General features: G+C 39.7%; 2 protein-coding genes across 5 annotated transcripts in view; one reads left to right on the forward strand and one right to left on the reverse strand.

The window, feature by feature from the left end:
* Nucleotides 1-1,147, reverse strand: part of trappc11 (trafficking protein particle complex subunit 11) — an 18,284-nt gene extending 17,137 nt beyond the window's left edge. Inside the window, exon 1 of the mRNA XM_062393388.1 lies at nucleotides 872-1,147. The gene's annotated coding sequence lies outside the window, so the exon portion shown is untranslated. The remainder of the gene's footprint in view (nucleotides 1-871) is intronic.
* Nucleotides 490-21,817, forward strand: rell2 (RELT like 2). 4 transcript variants are annotated; one of them, XM_062393402.1, is made up of 9 exons: nucleotides 490-546; nucleotides 2,034-2,150; nucleotides 10,054-10,100; nucleotides 11,387-11,474; nucleotides 12,733-12,942; nucleotides 14,425-14,487; nucleotides 15,722-15,785; nucleotides 16,594-16,770; nucleotides 16,919-21,817. In XM_062393402.1, exons 5-9 carry the CDS (start codon nucleotides 12,747-12,749, stop codon nucleotides 18,684-18,686), a joined length of 2,268 nt encoding a protein of 755 aa, XP_062249386.1. In that variant the 5' UTR covers nucleotides 490-546; nucleotides 2,034-2,150; nucleotides 10,054-10,100; nucleotides 11,387-11,474; nucleotides 12,733-12,746; the 3' UTR covers nucleotides 18,687-21,817. The 4 variants fall into 4 exon arrangements, with proteins under 4 accessions (XP_062249386.1, XP_062249384.1, XP_062249387.1 ...); XM_062393400.1 differs by lacking the exon at nucleotides 11,387-11,474; XM_062393403.1 differs by lacking the exon at nucleotides 11,387-11,474 and having other exon boundaries at nucleotides 16,685-16,770; nucleotides 16,919-17,060.
* Nucleotides 21,818-22,574: the final 757 nt, after the last annotated feature.

Raw genomic sequence — 22,574 nt, forward strand, 5'->3', positions numbered from 1 at the left:
TGTCTCCAGTGTTCTTCTGCAATAAATGTGTGTTCAATCATCCAACAAAAGGTTTTAAGGGATATTTTTGTGTAAATGTAACTAATACCAAAATATATTTTTTTTCAACGTTATATTAATAGTGGGTTCACGATGCTTTGATTTTAGATGTTTATCAGTACTCAATACAATTCCAATGCTGTTTCAGCAATTGCAATTCAATTATGTACAAAGCTAAACAGCCTTTTACCGCCAGCAGCTATAACGTAGTAAAACCAAATTGTACATCGTGTATCAATATTCTATTGCGTTTCTGTCTCTACAGTTTGGTAAACTCATAATGGTATAGTAAGTAAGGTTTTAAAGAAAAAATAATGAATCAATAAAATAAATCTAGTTGAGAGATCAGTGGAATGCCATCAGAGAATAACAACAACAAACGCAAACCGGACGTGAACAGACAGAGGCTATGTAGCGAGCAACTTGCAGGTCACGAGATCAGAGTGCTAGCGCTAGCTGTGCACAGCTGATCGTGTTAGCTCCTAATGCTGCAGTTGTGTTTGACAGGTTGGTCTTTGAACGGTGACACTTGTTTACATCGTACATGCTGAGCTCAACAAGCTCACCTCTACTGGAGCTAACATGTGAATAGACACTGGGACATGTATTAACCATTGAACAATGTGATGTAAATACAATCAGCGGATGACATGCAATATTATTACAAGCAGTGTGTAGACATGCACAATGCACACCGTTAACGAAAGCGGAAGTTAGTTAACTTGACTCGGGCAACACTACTAGCATCGCAGTTGTCTTATTAGAATCTTCGAATCGGTTTTACAAAATGAAATAAAATGTGAACTTGAGGAAACATTACCCAGCAACTTACCTCAGCTGCATTACTTCCAGTGAACTGGTAATGCTAGGTACAGCTAGCCTGGTCGAGCTAGCAAGCTGCTCTCCACTGTTCCCAGTCTGCGTTTGCAAGACGGCGAGGCTGGAAATGTAACTAGCATATAATCATCCGGTGCAGTATTAGACTGTGTGACTTGGCTTCAACCAAGTCCCAGCTCTAGTAGCAATTAGACAGCTAGTCATCGATGTCAATATCGACGAATAGTTCAGCAGCTGCTGTTGAGGAAACAACTCGCTAGTAAAGTAGTTAGCTGCCTGTGACAAACCAACACTTCCGGCCTGACTTTTCAAATGAAAAAGCTATGCACAAACTTCGGTGTTTGCGATTGATTACATTAATTATTTTTTACCAATATTGGCATATATATCAAATAAAGATGATCAATTATCTAATTCAAATTTCAACTGGAATCTCTTTAAACAATGAACATTTTATTTGCTTAGCGGTAGAGGAAATGCAATAATATGAAATGATAAACTGGAGAAACTTTAACTACTATGACTAGTTTTGTATGACAACAGTATGACGGTTGTAGCCCATACATCTTTATCGTATTTACCACGGGAAACTGTTAACACGGTAGGTTAAGTCAAATCTATGTAGAATGGACGTTCTAAAACAAACAAAACAGCTGGATTGATGACATCTTGAAGGTTACGTTAACACTACCCTTAGTCTGTGCGCGCAATACATATAATAGTGTAATATCATATACAATAATAAATTGAACACGGCATTCAAATGTGCGTTCAATCCAATTAAGGAAACACATTTAAGCATCTGAAGACAGTTGAAGATAACCTAACCTTAATTTTAAGAGTAATGTAGGTTCTAAAGCAGGTCAAATGATGAAAAGCTTTTAAAAACTTTGAATTTTTCAAATAGATTTAGCTGGATAACTGCAAATAACAATTAATAATTAGACGTTGCAAGTAATAGTATATATGATAGAATATGGTTACATAAATTATTAGTTTTAGAATCTATAAGGATATTCATTTATGATAAAAGATAACTACAGAATCCTGACAGATACAACACTCATCGTACACTCTCTGGATAAAGAAGTTACAATTAAAAGATGCTGCAGGAGTACAGAGCCCACAGCTTCCTGTCATCCTGCCCTCTTCCACAGACAGCCGCATCCCCTGCTGCGGTCAGGACACGGACCGGGCTCCAGCCATGGAAGAGCATTCCAGCTGCAGGAACAGCGGAGAGGACCAGGAGGTGTTCCTGCCACAGGCTATTAAAGGTGAGTGTCTTATACACATCATTCCGGTGTGTGCCGATTGTGGATTTTCTATCTGGATATAGTGATTCTTGAAGTCAAGTATGAGATTGTTTTCGGGCTACGCTGCCTTGTGGGTGAATCTGCCTCCAGATATGAAGATGACGGTGTCCGGGACATTATTGCCTGGGTGGGGAGGATGATGCAGTGAATCTCCACCGCCACATTATGGGGTGGAACAGACCGGATACAAACAGGCCTGTGTGCTAAATGAAAAACGACACTGCATTCATAACTCTCACATGTGTCCAGCTTCGGTCTGAATGGAGATACGATACTAAAAATATTATATTATTAAATATGTTGGCTACACTTACTAAAATAGGACCCAGTGTATTTCGGAGCAGATGGAGTCTTGTGGTTAGTTCGGCTGAGTAAGTCAAATTTGATCCAACTCAAACTTTAAATGATATTTGTCTATAACCAAATAACAGCGCACTACTTGAACGGTAACAAACGGTTAGATCAACATTTGAACAAGATGAATAAGTTGTGTACCAGCCGAATTAAAGAGTAGAGCCATACGGTTGAATGTGTTGTATTCGGGTTCGTTGTAGAGCTGTGTAGCTTCCGACAAATCAAACCACGATTAGTTGAACATTTCCTATTGAGGTGTGGTATACGTGATTCAATGGGTCGTCGAACGGGACATCGGTTTTTTCGTCCTTAAAGGCACACAGCAGGTCAGAGGAGAGGAGCTGGTGATGCTAAGAGACGTTATCTTAATGACCTTCAGATAACGTGACCGATTCTACACTTTCAGTGGTCAGAATGTGTGCTTATTCTCCAATGTGGATAAGAGTAGTGTAGTAGTACAGCCAGAGAGTTCCCAGACGTCCCATGGGAAGTTAGACAAATATGTATCGCACGCTAAAGGCCTAGTGCATGCTATAAATAGAAATGCACAAAGCTTTTGCTAGTATGAATTAGAGACTACCAATATAACGACTTAGGTCACTGTGGTGGAAAAACACCATTGGGGTTGTCCTGTCACCCCCTGTTCCTAATGTCCATATTGTTTACCCACATAGAGAGTGCCAGGCCGTTTGTCAGACTTGTGGCCAAAACATTACATTACATTACATTACATTACATTACATTACGTCATTAGGGGACGGTGTGGCCTAGGGGGTAAAGTGGGCGTTCTCCAACAAGAAGGTTGCCAGTTCAATTCCCACTCTTCCCCATCTGCATGCCGAAGTGTCCTTGGCAAGATACTGAACCCCTAAATGGCCCCTCATAAATGTTGAGTGTACTAAGCATGTAAGTCGCTTTGGACAAAAGCGTCAGCTAAATGACATGTAATGTAATGTAATGGCCAAAACATCAAAAAATTACTCCAAAGAACACTCAGATTAACTTGGGATTTATCGCAAATTAAACATATTAAGAAAGCAAAATGCAATATTTCTAGGTTAAAGTCAAATGTTTCTAACTACAAAAAATATCGAATGTCCCCTTCCATTACAATCATACCCAGTAACAACACTGTACACAAATATTGTGAAAATGTAATACAAACCAATGATACAAGACATATGTCTCAACCATGTCTTCCTTTACTGATAGTATTTCATAGACAAAGGGGCCACAACATAATAATGGGTGGGAAAGACATAATAAGTCGTGATGACAAGTTATGAATCTGTTCCTTAATAACAATAACTGATGAAGTGAACTGAAGAGGCCGCTTGGATGAGAGATGAAATGTTTCATTTAATCACAAAGCCTCTATAATTGGGTTTAGTTTGACGCAACAGGGATGTTGCAACTGTTCCATAAGTCACACACACATAACTGAAGAAATGTCACACAATTTGAAAAACCATGCAAATTCAGTATGTATTACACTATAGAACAGGCAAAGCAACAACAATCACACATATTTATTTGTAAGATCAACCTTCTTCAATAAAATAAACCAAAATTGAATTATCAATGTTGCAATCAATGCTGCAACAATTAGTCACACAAAACAGTAGAAAATGTACAAAACATAGCAAATACTGCAGAGCATAGTATATCTTGCACTGCTGAGCAGGCACTTTAAGCTGTTACATGAAGCTTTTCAGAAGCACATGTCTGCATTTCATTCCGGGGCAGGGACCCAGGGAGCCATATAGATCTCCACTGCCCCAGCGAGGGCGCATAGAGTAGGGGCAGGGACCCAGGAGGGGCTGCATAGCTCATTAGCCCAGTCAAAGTGTGCACAGCTAGCCTGACGTTGTCAGACTCACAATTCTAGTCAGAATGTGAGTCTGCTAGCCTGACGTTGTCAGACTCACAATTCTAGTCAGAATGTGAGTCTGAGACCGCTCCATTGGGCTGTGATTATGGGGCGTGTTTCAACTGACCAGGAAATAAAATTCCTCTTCGCTCAATTGGATAGACCTACAACCAATCAGAGCAACATAGTATGTGACGTATGTTAAGCAACCCATTGTGAGTTATTTACTACGCTGGGTTCACACCGGATTGATCGGTCAGTCAACTGTGGATATCCATTTTATGCAGAGTAAAATTCTAGGGATGTTCACAATGAGCTGTTAACTGACAATAGATTAACACTCACAGCACAACATTTCTCAAACATTGGGCTTTTTGCAGCGGATTTACAGGTCATGCCTTGCCTGCTGCATGCTCTGCTCAGGCTCCATCCCCAGACTTAATGTTCCAGAAATGTTCCTGTCATTGTAATAGCATCGGACTCTGACAATCTCCTGTGTTCTTCATATGTGAGAGGTAGATTACTGAATTGTCTAGACCCAATTTTCTGGACACTTGGCTGGTATACATGAACATCCGTGCAAAGAATGGATTACAAGTATCCTAGTCCCTGTGGGACATACCACGTACAGCGGTTGAGAACTACGGATCCTATTGGGTTTCAAGTTCCAACCTGACAAACAGATGCTCACTATCCAAACATAAATCACATTCTGGAAGAATAACCATGGTAAGATTGAGAAGTAGCAAGGTCTAAATGAAGATCTGGACCAGATATAAAAGGTGAAATCCAAAGTGGTCCTTGTGGTAATAGTAGCATTAGGGGGAGTTACAAAGTCTGGCCATTCTATAAGGGCACTATCTCTGGATTCCTGGAACATTAGTACCATCTGAGCACGTAGGTCTCACAGTTACCAGACTGTCACCAGACTTACCCTACACTGTAGGCTTGACAGACATCTCATAGACTATTTTAGATTATTAGCTTTAAAAGTGAGCTATGCCGGCTACATTGTTATACTTTGACATACAATGGTATCTAGAATGATATACTTCAGAATAGTTCATTTTTAAATGAAAAGTCCCACTGAGGTTGCACATATATCAACTGTTTTAAGATTAAGATTAAGATACGTTTATTTATACCAAACACATGCAAAGACATGCACAACACACTCATGCAATGGTAGGTAAATTTATCCTCTGCATTTAACCCATCTGGTGCAGGACACACAGAGCAGTGAGCGACCATGTACGGCACCCGGGGAGCAGATGTTGGGGGAGTAAGGTGCCTTGCTCAGGGGCACTAGACAGGGTAGGGAGAATCCATTTGGATTTTTGGGCAGATCAATCCAGGTTCGTCTTTTGTTGTGCTTCCGTGGAGTCAAACCAGAGATGAACCAGAGACCTGTCCAAGTTTCTGCCACTAGACCACCGCCTCGCAGCGCAGTAACAACAAGCTATACAAGGCGGTGCTCTGCAGACTTTTTTTAATGCCTGTGTGACCTCTGTGGTCTGTCTTCTCCCACAATGATTCCCATGAGGCTGGTCAATATTGTTGGCAACAGATATTTATTGACTCTGCATATTTCATATAAAACACAAGAGTGGAAGGGTCATCAACACAAGGTAGTTGCGTGGTCACTCATGGCGTTCATTAATCGTATAGTGGAATTTGGCTCATAAATAATTCCATGCAAATGAAAGTCTGCTGTACACAAACTACATGTTCATGTGTGAGTATGCCTGTTTGTGTGTCTTGTACATCAACGACTGGTTCACATTGCTCATTCCCATCAACAGAAGAAAAGCTTGAATCATCATCATCTCCTGCAAGAAAAAAACTCAAAGGGTGTAGAAGGTGTCTGTGAACAACTTTTTATCTTGATCTCACAGGGTCCCTGATGCAGTAAACATTGATTAAAGGTTTTACAGATGCCACTCTTGATTATCATTTGTTCCCTATTCTCCTCTTCCCCTTCTCACCACAAACTGCAAGCAAGACCCTGTCACCAACCGTGACGGATGATCCCTTTTTTTTGCCATTGTAGTTTCTCAACTTCCGAGCCTGTTCTGTCCAACTGTTCTGCCGGGCAATGAATGCAGCTTCAGACAGGTTTCTAACGAAAGAAAAAATCACTGTGACCAACAACAGCATCATTGGGAAGGACCTGCTGGAACCTAACATCAACTGGTAACCGGGGAATCCTGCCAAACATAAGACAAAAGGGAGCAAAACCTGTCGTCTCGTGCTGGGTGCAATTGTAAAAAAAAAGTCAGCATCTTGAGCATTGTGACCACTTTGCCTTTGAATGTAGGGGCAGGGCCCTGATCATGTTTCCTGGCCAGGACAGAGATTCCTGTTGTAGAGTTCCACAACCCCATTCCCCGTAGGATGGTATGGGATGGTATGAGATTTCGGGACACTGGCTACTTCCAGGAGCTCTTTAATGAGTTGACTCTCAAAATTTGCACCCTGATCCGAATGAATGCGTTTAGGGAAACCATTTTTGAACAGAAAAGCATGTGCCAGTTTGGAGAAGTGATCTGTTACAACTAAAACATCCACACACTTCTTTTTAGTCTGCTCAGAAGTCCAAAAATTAATACACACAAGCTCAGAGGTGCAAATGCTCTCAAGTGGAGCACAGTCCTTATGTCCTGGAGTGTTCCCAACCAAACAGTGAAAGCAGTTTTTGACATGATTGATAATGTCTCATTTATTTTCTCAAGCCTGGCCCTGATGACCAGCTGAGTCATGGAGACCATTGAGGACTTGTGCCTTTATGGAGTTTGGAAAAACAAACGAGTGAGTTGTCATGTTCATTTGTTTGTCACTTTTCACTTTGAACAGCACTCCGTTCTTAGTGGAGAGCTTGGGCTAATGACTTAACAGCTTCAGCACACAACTAGCACGGTCACGTCTAGTTGGCCTCCTGTGATGCTGGACGTAAAAGAAAGCTCTTCCCAGAACGTCATCCTGCTCCAGTTCAGTACTTGGTAGAGAGGCAGTTTGGTCGACAAGAGCGAGCTGGGGAAAATCTTGTCCAGTGCCTCTGACTTGGCTTACACATCCAAAGTCATGTGCATTCAACACAGCTAAGACGTCCTGTGAAGACATAGATCCCTGTGAAGAGTACGATGCATCATCAGCTTCTTTCTCAGACTGATCAACAAAAAAGTTAGTAGTACATCTGAACAGTGAACATTTGTTGTTAGCTGGCACATTTATAGTGCTTACCATGGAGCAACTTTCTGATGCAGCAGCTGCTCGATTCTGATTGGCTTGAGCGGTGTGTTGTTTTTTAAATTAGAAGATTGTCATCCAAGGACACATAGATTTTGAAATGCGGTGATTAATAACATCTAAAAAGCATTAAGTGCATTCAACCATTAGGGTACAAACCCAGAACAACAAGAATCAAGTAAGTACAATTTGCTTCAAAAAGCCAAACCACAAGTACTACATGTAAGTGTAACTAAACTTAATTTTTTTTTTTTTTTATGTGATTATAAATATAAACACCAGAGTTGAAAATGGTTATGAGACATCATCTTCTTAGCCAAGGTGTAGTCGGAAGAGATGTTTTTAGCCTGCAGCGGAAGAAGTATAGACTTTCTGCTGTCTTGAAGTGAATGGGGAGCTCATTCCACCATTTGGGGGCCAGCATAGAAAGCATTACTCATTTTGCTAAGTGGCTAGGTCTCCCTCGCAGTGAGGGAGTAAAAAGACGATTGGCAGATGCAGAGCAGAGTAGATGGGCTGTGGTGTAAGGTTTAACCATGTTCTGGATGTAGACTGGGTCTGATATTTTCGCAAAATGGTTCCCAAGCACTAGTGTTTCGAAACAGATGCGGGGAAGGGAGCAGAGGAGCGGTGTAGTGTGAATAACTTAGGTAGGTTGAAGACTAGTCAAGCTGCTGCATTCTGGATGAGCTGCAGAGATCGTAGGCAGTAACAGGTAGACCTGCCAGGAGGGAGTTGCAATAGTCTAGGCGTGAGATGACAAGAGACTGGACCAGAACCTGTGCCGAGTGAGAAGGGGACCTATTCTCCTGATGTTGTGCAGCATGTATCTGCACGATCTGGTTGTCGCAGCATTGTTGGCGGCAAGAAAGAGTTGACTGTCGGCGGGGGGGGGGTACCTCAGAGTTGTCTATGGTGATAGTAAGGTCATAGTTGGGAGAAACTTTCCCAAGAAGGAAAATAGTTTGTTCTTTTCAAGGTTGATTGTGTGCGGACATCCACTGAGAGATGTCAGTCAGACAGGCATAAATTCCTGCTGCTACTTGTGTTCCTGTTTCAGATTGGGTAAAAGAGAGAATAAGTTGGGTGTCATCAGCATAGCTATGGTAGGAAAAGCCATGTGAGTGAATGACAGAGCCAAGAGAGTTGGTGTACAGAGAGAAGAGGAGGGGACCCAGGACAGCACCTTGAGGGACCCCAGTAGTGAGAGGAAAAGGTTCTGAGACAGATCCTCTCCAGGTTACCCAGTAGGTACGGCCTTTGAGGTAGGAAGAGAGCAGGTAGAGAGCAGAGCCTGAGACACCCAGATCCTGAAGGGAGGAAACAAGGTTCTGCTGGTTCCCCATTTCAAATGCAGCAGAAAGGTCAAGAAGGATGACCCCAGAGGAGAGAGAGGCTGCTCTAGCAGCTCAGAGACAGCAAGGAGGGCAGTCTCAGTTCAGTGGCCTGCCTTGAAACCAGACTGGTGAGGATGAAGAAGGTTGTTCTGATGAAGATAGGAGGAGAGTTGATTAAAGATAGCATGCTAGAGTGCTTTGGAAAGGGGAAAGGGAAGAAGAGAGACAGGTCTGTAGGCGTTAACCTCAGACGGATTGAGGGTGGGTTTCTTGAGTAGTCGTAGTAGTAGTATTAATAGTAGTAATAGTAATAATAGTGAGTGTCGCTAAGGCCCACAGACTGCTATGTTATATTTGTCATCTCTTTTTCTGGAAAAACTAAAATATTTATACAATTAATTAATAGTAATAATAATTAGACAGAGTGAAATAGTACAATAATGTAATAAAGCAGAATATTACATTAAGAAGGTTGTTCATATTGCAAGATAGAAACACATCCTTACATTAATGAATGGAGCTGATCATTAGATATCATTCATATGTCATCATTATTCCACTTGCTGATTGATTACCACTATAAATTATCAAAAACGATTTAATGTAAGTCACAAGGCGAATGGTCAAGTAAAAATTAAATATTCAGTTCAGAGTTAAGAGTTTAGTAGTAAGTACCAATGATGTAGCTACTATGGGTGTTGCTGTATGCTGATAAGCCAGTGGGAGGGCAACACCGATAAGCTGTTACATGTTCACAATCTAAGCTGCGTGTATACACACATGCTTGTTTAAATGGAAGTTAGTCTATTAGGACTGGTGTATTTCAAATGTTTTCAGGTTAACTTGGGGGTTTCATTAGTAAACCAACAAGGCTGAGGTTCCCTTGTGTAATAGCTGCCCTTTTCCTTCTCACGCTGTCTGTGTGCCCGCTTCTCTCTCTTGAGGTAAGGTGGGGCTAATGGGGAACTGTCTGCTGAGTTAAGCTTCTTATCCAACAAACACATTTTTCATTATTTATCAACTAGATCGCAACAGCTTTTTTTTTGGCACCCTTTAGACTGACTACGATGGATGGATGGATCCACTGCTGACAGACTAGAAATGGTAAGGATTATCTATTTGACAGATAACAGACTTAAAATAAGTTATAAACCTTCATGTATTTTGTATTTGTAGCAAAATTATTAAAGAAATTAAAGAAAATGAAAATTAAATAAGGATATCAGGATAGGTTAAAAATGAAAGGAAATATATAGCTGAAAATGGTTTAGATGACTTCAATTGTGTCCAAGAGTGTTGTTCAATTTTCACATAGTTGTGTGTTTTCTGGAGGTGCTGGTTAATTCCTTTTGCTGTTTCAACTTCTGTTCATGATTTATTTCATCAGTATGTTTAGTATATAATCATTTAATGAAGCTCTTAGCATTACATATTTACTTAAGGTTTTGAAGTTCAAGTTAGGTAAAATCTAACACCCCTTATCATGGTTATTTTCCAAAACAAATTTGCAAAGGGCCCCAGGGCAGCTCCCTGCTTGGCCATGGTTGATAATCTTGCCTTGACCAAACTATGTATGGAAAAATAGATGCAAAGCCAGCATCACCCACATTTAAATAAAATCTGTAAACACTGCTTTAATCAACCTTCTTTAAACTACCTCTCTATGCGAAGGCATTATTTACAAACAGGTTTCTTAGCTGCATTTAATGGCCTCATTAAGGTATAATACATTACTCACTGATAGTTAATGAGATCAGTATTTTGCATCGTCATATTGTGGCATATCATTCTCCAGCAGGGTATTTTACATTTTTCTTGCCAGGTTATTGTTGTTCTTTACAGTAAGACACTTTGTAGTCTATGTGCAGACAACTGCTAATTAAGACAAGTGTAACTGCTTGCTTGTTATAATTGTATAGAGGCTAAAGTGCCTTGAGATAATGCATTTTATGTTTTGGCTGGATAAAAGAAGATTTTGTTGAATTAAATGGGAAAAAAGTGATCAAATAGATGCAAACAATTACCTTACAAAGATGTAACCACGAAAATATGTGAAACAACCACATAGGCAAAGCAAGGCATGCCAAGTTTATTTGTGTAGCACATTTCAACTGCCAGGCAATTATAATATGTGCTATCCTTTGGATGTAAAATATATACTCAAATATTTAACATAAAAAGTCCAAGGACAGAAATGAGAAAAAGTAAAAAAATAAACTCAAGAATAATAGATTCAAGTGTACAAGTTGCAACGGTATTAAATGAGTGATTAAGATTTAATGAAAGATTAAGATATGTTTATTTATACCAGACACATGCACAGACATGCACAACACACTCATGCAATGGTAGGTAAATTTAACCTCTGCATTTAACCCATCTGTGTGCAGGACACACAGAGCAGTGAGCGACCGTGTACGGCGCTCGGGGAGCAGATGTTGGGGGAGTAAGGTGCCTTGCTCAGGAGCACTAGACAGGGTAGGGAGACTCTTGGATTTTTGGACAGATCAATCCAGTTTCGTCTTTTGTTGTCTCTCCGTGGAGTTGAACCAGAGACGAACCAGAAACCTTCTCTGCCCATAGTCCAAGTTTCTGCCACTAGACCACCGCCTCTCTAAAGGTTGCAGTAAACAGACAATTCTTCATTTAAATTTCCAGAGAGCTCTTACAGTTAATTGCACTTAAGAGGGGTTTAAAAACTGAACGCTTCTTCGCAATGTTTACTATTGCTCCATGCACAGAAAGCAAACTCGTGCCAGACGACCTGAAGGAACGGGATGGTTCTGAATAATGCTCCAGATCAGAAATTTATTTTGTTGTTAAATTGTTCAATGCTTTATAAATTGATAGCAGTATTCTGAAGTCAGCTATTGGACCTATATAACAACCACATACACAGATTTTATTATTTTATTTTTTAGTTCTTTCACCTTCTATCATCTTTTTATTCTACTCTTTTTAATCTTTTATTTTACTTAAATCAGATTTTGAATAGTTTTCTTTTAATTTAGTTCCTGTTTTTTGATGTCCCTTTACACAAATACAAATTATGACTACATACAAGGCCAAAATGTGAAAAATAAAGACACAACATAACCAAAGAGCCACAAGAGCATCAAGATGGAACAATGTCTCACCATCCATTCCATTTGGTCTAGGTACCTAGTATATTTCTGTGTCTTTTGATTGAGGTGGGGATGGGAGATATCACGGCAACTCAAAGTAAAATGCCTTTAATTTTCTACATCATTCTTTTACAATTCTCCATCACGTTCCGTTTCTTTTTTACACACTCCCATTTCTTAACTGTAGTTGAATGAAGGTTTGACTGTAAAGACAAAGTATAGCTTTGACGCTTTCATCTGGGTATTAATAATAGAACGTAATGTAATGTAATGTAATGTAACACAGATTGTATTTTCCTTATTTCAGGGTAAGGGTTAGTTTGAATATGCCAGGCTTGTATTTATTGCTACACAATACAATTTTCAACTTTTTTCCAGTGGAACCAAATAACAAAGTTAATTTAACAGATGTATACATAACATTTTCTTTTTCACTCTCATATCCCAGTATTAAATTATAGCTCCTAAATAGTTAGATTGGGTGGTTTGTGATGGAGGGTGATTTACGACAATTTTGTTTCATCAACATTTTCTTTCTTAAATGGTTAAATAATTATAATATGTGTCATGTCATCAATAATTAAAAAAAGTTGATTCTCTCTTAATCTCAGATTTGATCCAGATTATGACAGACTCTGAAACTTCAAGTGGGGGGGAGAATACCCCTCCCTACATGATATTTGTGGTGGTGTTCCTCTTCTTCGTCACTGGACTGCTGGGTTTCCTCATCTGCCACCTGCTGAAGAAGAAAGGCTACCGCTGCCGAACTGGAGACATGGACAATGAAGATGAGGATGAGAAAGTTGGAGGAAATACAGATGGTGGGTTGAGAAAATTGCAATAGGAAAGAAACTCACAATTACTGCGACTAGCAGTTTCATCTTCATCTAAGGTCATTGCTGTGGCAGCAGACCAAGCACGTTTATTCGTTTTTTTTGTTTCAGATTATTAGTTTCAGAGAATACCAATCAGTCTGTGGAAACAGTAGTCTTGTGTTTTCCGTGACTCAAAAGTAGAAGAACCCTGGGATGTCACCAGGGCTGTCTCAATTTGAGCTTGAAGAATTCCAAGCAGAGCAGAAAGTCTGGAAGTGTGTCAATTTACCTTTTCTTTTGACTTTCTTGCAGTGAATGAGTGATATAAACAGGTGGAGTTTTGGACATTTTTACCATCAGCCACTTAAGAAATGATTATGCAGAAACTTCTTCTATTCCATCAGCAAATGTATATTTTTTCTGTTGGCTCTTGACTGTATTGCTGAAAACTGAATGGCCTTCACAGCAACATGCACATCTAAAGTATAAAATACCAGTATTATTGTGAATTAACATCATCCTGACAAATGTCTCAGTAGCCCGCAGGAGAGACACTTCACACTATGGTAGGATTTCATAATTGGCTGTGAAAAAGCTGTGACCAAAATGCCTCCTTTATGTCTGCATGACAACAGGAATTAACAGACAACATTTCAGTTTACCTGTCAATATACAACCCACCTATATACAAGATTTTCTTGTTGCATTAAGGGAAATGTAGGATCCAGTAATTTTAGAATTTGAGCCATTTGTCTGCTGTTTTTACCTATTTCTGGTGTTTCAAGTTTCTTTTGGTTATCTATTAGGTATAATTTTCAATTGAAGGCACATGTGTCTTCAGTTGGTAGGAAAGCCATGTAAGTGAGAAATATCTGCAAGGGGAGCGGAATAACTCTCTCATGTTCAACGATTTAGAAACACAAAGAAAAATGTACTAATTGAAAGATTCACGCTTCCCTGCATATGCAACACATGGATTATGAGTTATGCTGATTATTATCATGAACTATGTCAAGCTCACATGCACAAAATCTGTCTTTGAAGTGACAGTGGTGTGAATGTAATCTTAACTAAGACAAAAATACATGATTTATTTCAGGTTTTATTTTCTTCTCTTTTTGTTTCCTTCTAGCACTGCATGAAAAAAAACATAAACATATGCACTTATTCTAAGTCTGGCACTTAGCTTACTTTTGTTTTAATAAGGTAATTTTTTATTTAATAGTTGACAGACTGTATGGATGTGTCATTTGGTTAGAGGGATTGCCGAATTTTTGGGTTTGCAGTCTACAACCACCACATTACAACAAGAAACTGGTTTTAAGGTTGTAGTATTTTTTTCATCTAGTCAAACCACAAGTTGTGGACAATAATTTAAACTACAAAATAAAGCTAAAATCCCATTACTGATTGTTCACAATCTACACTTTCAATAACACAAATATGCACTAATCAGTGTATTTCATTCCTGGTTTTGCTGTATTTCAGAGGAGGATGAAGAGAACCAGGATACGGTGGAGCAAATCCTCAAGTGCATCATTGAAAATGAAGGTGATTAATACAAGTTTACTGAAGCGTTTCTTGGGTTTAATGCTGTTTTATTTACCAATTTAAAGTTAGCCTGCTTTAATCTAGTCTTATCTTCTGGTTTTGTCCTCCTTCACTTTGTTCTGTGTTGCTGTTTACTGCTTAGTGATATAATTCAAATTCAGAACACAGGAGCAGAGAGTGTGAAAGTGGTGTTTAAAGTTTTATTACAAAGATAGTAAGAGGAATATTAAATGTGTTGACGGCTGAATAGTTTCCAGTTTAGTGGTGTGGTATAGTAGCCTGACGTTGTCAGACTCACAATTCTAGTCAGAATGTGAGTCTGAGACCGCTCCATTGGGCTGTGATTATGGGGCGTGTTTCAACTGACCAGGAAATAAAATTCCTCTTCGCTCAATTGAATAGACCTACAACCAATCAGAGCAATGTAGTATGTGACGTATGTTAAGCAACGCATTGTGAGTTATTTACTAACGCCAGGTCCACACCGGACGCTGAAGCGATGCCGAAGCGACGCCGAAGCGACGCTTCAGCGCAGCGCCAAACCTTAAATAACAGCTGGCTCCCATCCACTCCCATGTTAAAACTTTGTGCGGGTCACACCGGAGGCTGAAGCACCGCGCTGCGCCAAGACATATGTTGGGACGCTGTTGCTTAATGTTGGAGCAACCAGTAAGTATATGCTTTTAATCTACTGGATCAACGGGTGATATTTTTAGCGCTGCCCGGCGGTTCAGCGTCGCTTCAGTGTCAGGTGTGAACAGCCAAGCGCCGGCGCGATAGGGATTTGCGCGCTGCTTTGGCGTCGCCTCCGCGTTCTCTGTTCCTCTTTCAAAATGAATGCGCTGTCGATGTCTTCTAAAACAGACTCGATGGGAGCATCTACACATCTCAGCTCTCCAGCGGCAGGCATGTTTGTTGAAAACAAATTCAACCCAAGGGCACTTCGATGACGTGGTTGATTACGTTACCGTTGATCATCTGTCCATCATCGTATAAAGCCCGCCCTGACAATCTGATTGGCTCGGTCGGGCATAATTTCTCCCCAACGGAGCGACTCCAGACCGAACTTCCCGACCTCAAATGTTGTGGGCGGGGCTAAATTCATCTGGCATCCAGGCTAGTGGTATAGTGATCTGGCTGAGCAAGGTGGAAACACAGAGCGGTGTCAGGTAAAGGCAAAAAAAAAGTCACTTTTTTATATTCCTGCTCTAATATTGGTTCATCTTGTCTCTAGCAAACATGGAAGCTTTCAATGAGATGTTGGGAAACCGCAATGTCTGTGTGCGCCATGACCCCAGGTAAATTAATTCAGCTGACAAGGCTAACCTGTGGATTAGTGTTGAATTGTGTTATTTTTAGTGAATAAGAACTTTTAATCTTGAATTGTTGATTCTTTAAAATTTAATATAATATATGATTTTGTTTTATTTTACGAAGTGTATCACACTTGTGAAACACATTTTCAATTATTATGTATAATTGCATTTTTTGGAAAAATGTGCACTTATACATTACATTAATGTTCAGACTTTAATCAAATTACAGTACTGCCGTAATATACTCATCAATTGAATGCCTTCATTCTGAAGGCTATGAATTATGTATAGTTCCTTTTGGATTGCCGGAAAATACACTGTTTGAAACCACTGAGGATCGAAGAAAGTATGGATGGGTCCCAAAACCTGCCCCACTCAGGATAAATCATTCTTTACCACACGACCAGTGACTGTCCATGCACATTTTCAATTACCACTTTTCTACAGATGGTAACAAGCCGGAAAAATTAATAATTGTTTAAGTTCAGTCAGAGGGATTCATCTGTTTTTCACTATACAACATAATTCTATCCTGTGATCCGCTGAAAACATAATTTTCAGATCTTCACACAACCAGCACAGTCAGAATCTTAAACTAGAACTCTGCTTCTGACCCCGATTTCTTCTACATTTTTGGGATTTGGTTTGCAAAACATGACCGTGCTTAGTATAAAAAACACAAATGTGAACTTTTCTGAAGGACTTTCAGAGTGCCCAGAAAAGCATAATTCCAGTTTTTGACTCTTCACCCCTCAAAAAGGATAATATTCATTATAATTACACTATCCAGGTTGCGCAAGGAATCAATTGGTGGTGTTCCCCCTCATCACCACACAGTCCACTCAGGCACCGACCACAACTCCTGCCACCTCTGTGCTCAGGTTCAATCTAAAAAGGGCCGCAGACAAAGCAGAACCCCCCGATTCCGACAACGTCCTGGAGAACAGACCGTATTCTCTGTTGGCAGGTAACAAATTATGTTTAAACCATTTTTGCAGGTTTTATTGGAGATAGAACGTACCAAATAAAATGCATAAAGATGAAGTATGAACAATGTCAAACTAATTAGATAAAAAAGGACATAGGTTTCATCCTTTATATCATTACCCCTTCAGATTTCGGGTGACGCACAATGATAAGAAGCTCCATGGAGGTCCCAATCCATTGATCAGTTCAGGGGACAGGCTGGACCAATCCCAGGATAGTGAGGAGCAAAAGGAGGCAGGGTACAACCTGAGGAGCATGTTCAAAGATGTCCGGACATCCTCAGAGGGTGCCAATGGGGTTGTCCCAAATGTGGGTAAGCGAAGGAAGAGTGTGACCATATTCGGGCTGAGGCGGGGCAGTGAAACTGTTGGCATTAAAGAGGTGGTGGGGACAGGTCGGGAGGCCGGAGGCGTTAAATTTGCCATTCAGAAGAAACCTGTCTTATTGGAGGAGCTGGTACAAGCACAGAACATTGAGACTACTTCTGAATGTGGTACTAAATGGGGTTCTACTCCTGGAAGTGAGCCCTCACAGACTGAAATGCCTGCTCCACTGCAAAGTGATGTTGAAACATCAGGTTCTGTTAATTCTCCCTCTTTTCCAAGTAAGCAACAGACCCATGACTTTAGCTCTGCTCCTGAACCTCGTTTGAACCTTATAATTAAACCTTCAGTTGGGAGTACGGCAACTTCCGCCCTCAGCTCATTTCTCATTTCATCTCCCACTATGCTGGGACATACATATACTGCAACAGAGAGACAGGGACATGCTGAAGACAAAATTATGAAAAATGAACAGGATTATGATCCTGGGTCTCTTCAGACCTCCACACCAACTATCCCCATGACAGTATCTATTCCAGGTTTCACCCCTGTCATTCCTGCTGGTCAGAGTGAATCCAGTTTGAGCACAGTTTTTCCAGTCATCCAGACTCCCCCTTACCCAAGCTCCAGCCCAGATCTGGAACACGGCTTTAGTGCTAGCCTAGCTTTTATAAATTTAGGCTCATCACCTCAGTCTTCATTCCCAATCAAGACCCCACCTTCTATGTCTTTGTTGAAAACTCCTACATCACCTCAGACTGTCATGTCTAGCCCTGCACTAAGCTCAAGAAATAAACCACCAGAGAGTACAAAAACAGCTCGATCAACTGCCCTCACTCCAAGTCCTAAACTTCCATTAGGTCAAGCGATGTCAAGCCAATCTAATATCGCCAGTTCATTAGAAGCCCAAACTCTCTCACCTGCTATTAGTGGTAGCCCCAAACTTACCACTTTTCCAGTATCATCACAACAACACAACATCACAACTCTCTCCTTTTCTCCAGCTGACCAAATCCCAGATTTCATAACTTCAATTCCTCTGCAGTCAGAAAGTGTCATGTCTGTCAAATCTGTGACCACAGGCAATATGGTTTCAAGCCCACTAACTATAAAGGAAGAAGAGCAAACCAGAATCCCAAATACAGAAGAGAAGACAGAAAAAAAGATGGTTGGGATTCTCAAAACAGCTGAACTTCTACCAGTGGAGGGAGGTGTTAAAGGCCTTGTCCTTTCCTTTCCCTCTGATCCAGTTCATAAAGATAGACTGAGCAGATTGCAACCGTCTCCCTCCAGCCCACTGTTGACAGCCGCATTAGGAGGGAGCAGAATAAGTAGTATGACCATCTTCAAAGCCAGCCCTGACAGCAAGAGAGAGTTTTCTGTTGTCACTATGATGGAGGATGAAGAGTACACTTCATTAACAAAAGACCAGAAAAGAGAAACATGTAAAGAAAAAGAAGAAATGGTGGAGATGGAAGATATAAAAGACTGCAAGGTGATGCAGTTGCCAGAAGCAGAGCGAGAGAGGGAGGAGGTGGAGAAGAAGGTAGACACTCAGTTGACTCAGGACTAAGAGGTACATTCTCAAGATGGTGAAAGTTGAAGCCATGTGATAATCCAAATAGTCTTTGATTATTATATGAAGTATGGCACCACTCAGCTGACTATAGGAAAGGAAGGCTTTTGATGATATAATACATAATGAACACACATTTGCTCATTTGACCACAGCTAAGAATATATTGCACTAAGCAGGTTAGGGTCAGTTGTGGAAACTCCCAGATTTTGACAAATGGCATACACTTGACAACACAGCTAACCTTTTATATAACATGTTTTGGGGTTTTTGCCTTTTCTAGCAATACTAGTCACATGGCTTTGGGAATATAAAGGTCAGCTGGCTTTAGTCTAGGCTAAAATAGCTCAACTATCAATCATTGGCCTATGGTTATCTCGGGTGCTGAATCGTTATGATGTTGAGAGATTCACACATTATTCGGTCCAAAAACTTGGTTGTTACTTGGGCTATCCTCTGGAGTCTCCATGAGGTTTACATGAATGATTATTATACCTCAACAACTGCTTCTGACACATTTGCTTCTGATACATATGTTCCCTTCATGATGAAGTTTATGAGTGTTTGACATGTCACCTGGCACCATGATCAGGTCAATAATTTCAGTACAACAGTAGTCAAAGTCTGGGGGCCCTGGATACTGTAGAGATTATTGCTCAAATACATCTAATAGAAAGAGCTTGTTGTAGTTTTTAAGTGATATTCTATACTGGACCAAAGTGGTGGTCTGACCAGCTGACTGAAGGGTTGACAAACTCCCATTTCCAAAGATTGTTACTGAAAACGTGTATTTAATTTCGAAAGCACTGCTGACAATTTACATGTTGCATTGATGCAGACTTGATGCCTACTTTCATGGATCAAACCAAGAAACCCATGATTATTTTAGTATATTATTCAGAAACATGACTTACTTGGAAAAATACATTATATTAAAATAATACAGGATTAATTTAGAAAGTGGTCAGCAATTATGTAAAATACTGCTATACTAAAAAGGTAAACTTGTCCTTCAGTCATGTCACGATTTTATGGCAAATTTCTTTAGTTGTTTTATGATGAAAGAATATCGTTTTTTGATTTACTCACCTTGCCTTGTTTGATTCCTAGTTGGTGACTACTACTAATGATATGCACAACCACACGGATGATTGTTTAAACAACACATACCCAGGCATGATAATGTGGTATCCCATAGGCTATGTGAAAAAAATCTCTTAGACTACAGAGTTATGAACCTTCCACAGAATAAACTCTGCAGTCCTCAAAGCTGTGAAACTATAAATAATATAGAAAATACATTTTAAAATAAGATTGTATTTCTAAGTATGATTGTATTTCTAAGTCTGACAGTAAAACAAATATATGCAACAGGTGATGTTGTGCATTGGTAAGTATAGCAGAACTCTCCTCTGATGACTTTTGGTCCCCCTCATTTGCGAATATATTGAGCTCAATGAGAAATACAAGAACACCCCTGTGTCTGGCAAACTTCATTCTGTGATTCCAGTTGACAGAGCTGTCTTTTACAGGCATATGGCACTTTATATAAAGTCTTTATACACAGCTTAACATATCATCTTCACTGTACAGTGTAACTATATACTCTAATGCCTCTGTTATTGTTGCGGTCATGTGGATAAAAAGTATATCCTGAAATAACAATCTTGAGTCATATGCCAGAGAACAGATTGTGTATGTCCATTTTGACACAGATCTAAGTAAAATATATTTATACAAGTATAGGATATTTATTATCAACACTGTCCAATGCTTAACTCTCAAGCTCTTATGTTCCAACAGTGGACATAATACTCTGCTGTGTAAAACTTGCATCCTCACAACTAGAGAGACAATCATCTGTCTGTTTTCCCACGATCCAAAATACAATGTAGTCCTGTCACTTCCCCTACTGTTGGTCATGTAATAATCTTAGTTTTGTTGTGCTTATGTTGTCAGTGCAGGTGAACAAATTGCCCTTAACAGGTTAAATTAGGAGGTGGCTAGAAAATATTTATGTATTTCCAATTCTAATGAACAATAACTTTAGAAATTAATTTCTGTATAGGGAGTCATATTTTTCCTACTTTTGTCATGAGCGTGGTGACATCAAAGATATGCAGTTATTCAGATCTGTATTTATTTAGATTTGTACTGGCTGTTATTCAGTGAGTATACATTCCAGGTTCTGTAGACTGATTCACTACAAATTGAAAGAAGTAGTTTACTAGACACAGTTCAGAGGTTTCAAGTAAGAGGTCAATTTCATTTCCTGCCTTCATGAGAAAGCTACTAGAGAATTTATTCTGTCCTAACTTTTATCTCACTCTCTGTCTTCAATGAATCATCATGTTTACCATCTTAACAATCTTCATGTTAATATCCTTGACTTGTGTCAAGATGTTTGTTACCCTGTCCACTTGTTTGTTTGTCGGGTTGATGGATGTTAGTTTGTCAGGATTGCACAGAGACTACTGAAGGGAGCTCCATGGAACTTTGTGGAAGGATGGGACACAAGAGAGTTCTTTAAAAGTGGACAACAGGGCATATCCAGAATGTTTTTCTCTTTCTTTAACATCATGAGATAGGGCATTTGTTTTGACATTTTCACCATTTCCCAGGAAATAATGAATGGGTCTTGATCGGTAAAAAAGGAACAGATATTTATATATGTGTATTTTGATGTGATAATGGAATTTAAGGGGACTTTTTGCCTGTGGCAGTAGTATGTGCCTCATTGAGTGCCATTCTATTTTTGAACTGTGCTCATGGTTTGCATGTCAACTTTGCTGGTTGCTAAACAAACCACAGCAGCTGGTGTGTGTGCCCTGTTTAACCAGTTGAATAGTTAACCATACCAATATGTATAATTGGTGAATGCTAAAGATAAATGTGAATAAAGAGGACAATAGATATTTTCTTTTAACTTGCCCGATGCAGCTACAGTCACTTAAGAAGCATAAGAAATGTATAGATGCATCATATATGTATTACACTGCACTGAAAATATAGAATAAATAGGAAATGCCCTAACAGGGCAGCAATCAGCATATCAGCCATATTATGTTCACGAAAGAGAACAATGTGAATCTACTTACTTGTCAATAAAGAACAGATTGCTTATATTACATTTGCATTGACTGTCTTCTCTACTTAAAGTGGCTGTTGTGCACTAAAGGTGCTCTGAGTAAATAACCTCATCAACTTGTCAATCAGACGCATTTGTAGTTTTACAGGCATAATTTCCTCCTTTGTAAGGTTTTGAGAGGTCAGTCTAGAAAACTGCGTGCAAGAAAAGGCTCTTGACACAAGCTTTCTAAAAAATAAAAAATGAATGGACAATGTCAGATAAATATTTATGAAAGTTAATTTGAAACATAAAAACATATAAGTATAAAATACCATCATAACACAGGAGTCTGTCTTTGTACAAAAGTTTAACTTTGTAGTCATATTACAAATTTCCTATAAGGATTGGTTAGGGTTGGGACTTTTGGAAGCCAAACCCCGTGCTATCCCTCTCCTCCCACCCAGGTGCAGGGCAAGTCACCCAGATATAAACCAGACCAGTCCAGGTAATAACATCACGCACCAGTTGACCATTGCACCGCTGTGTTTTACATCAAACAAGCATGAATATCAAACTACCTGCTTTGTGGTCTGTCTAGTAGTTCTTTTTAAAATTTGTATTAATAGCCTCTCAAAGTGCTTCGTACTCTTCACATTCACCTACAGTTGCAATCAGAAATATTCAACCCCCCAAAGATTTTAAGGATTTATCAATTAAAGTAGACAGAATCTTGTTCTTTGATCAAGATTCTGCTTCGGATGCCTTCTTTATGAGTTGAGTGATAAAGAAAATCAACACGGAAAATGCATGATGTT

Source organism: Platichthys flesus, chromosome 8 (assembly GCF_949316205.1).
Source record: "Platichthys flesus chromosome 8, fPlaFle2.1, whole genome shotgun sequence".
NCBI classification, from domain to species: Eukaryota; Metazoa; Chordata; class Actinopteri; order Pleuronectiformes; family Pleuronectidae; genus Platichthys; species Platichthys flesus.

Excerpts from the sequence above, each read along its gene's own strand:
- rell2 (XM_062393402.1), top strand. The coding sequence starts at position 12,747 with ATGACAGACTCTGAAACTTCAAGTGGGGGGGAGAATACCCCTCCCTAC. Across the intron at positions 12,943-14,424 it reads AGTTGGAGGAAATACAGATG|AGGAGGATGAAGAGAACCAG; the intron begins GTGGGTTGAGAA and ends GCTGTATTTCAG. Across the intron at positions 16,771-16,918 it reads ACCGTATTCTCTGTTGGCAG|ATTTCGGGTGACGCACAATG; the intron begins GTAACAAATTAT and ends TTACCCCTTCAG.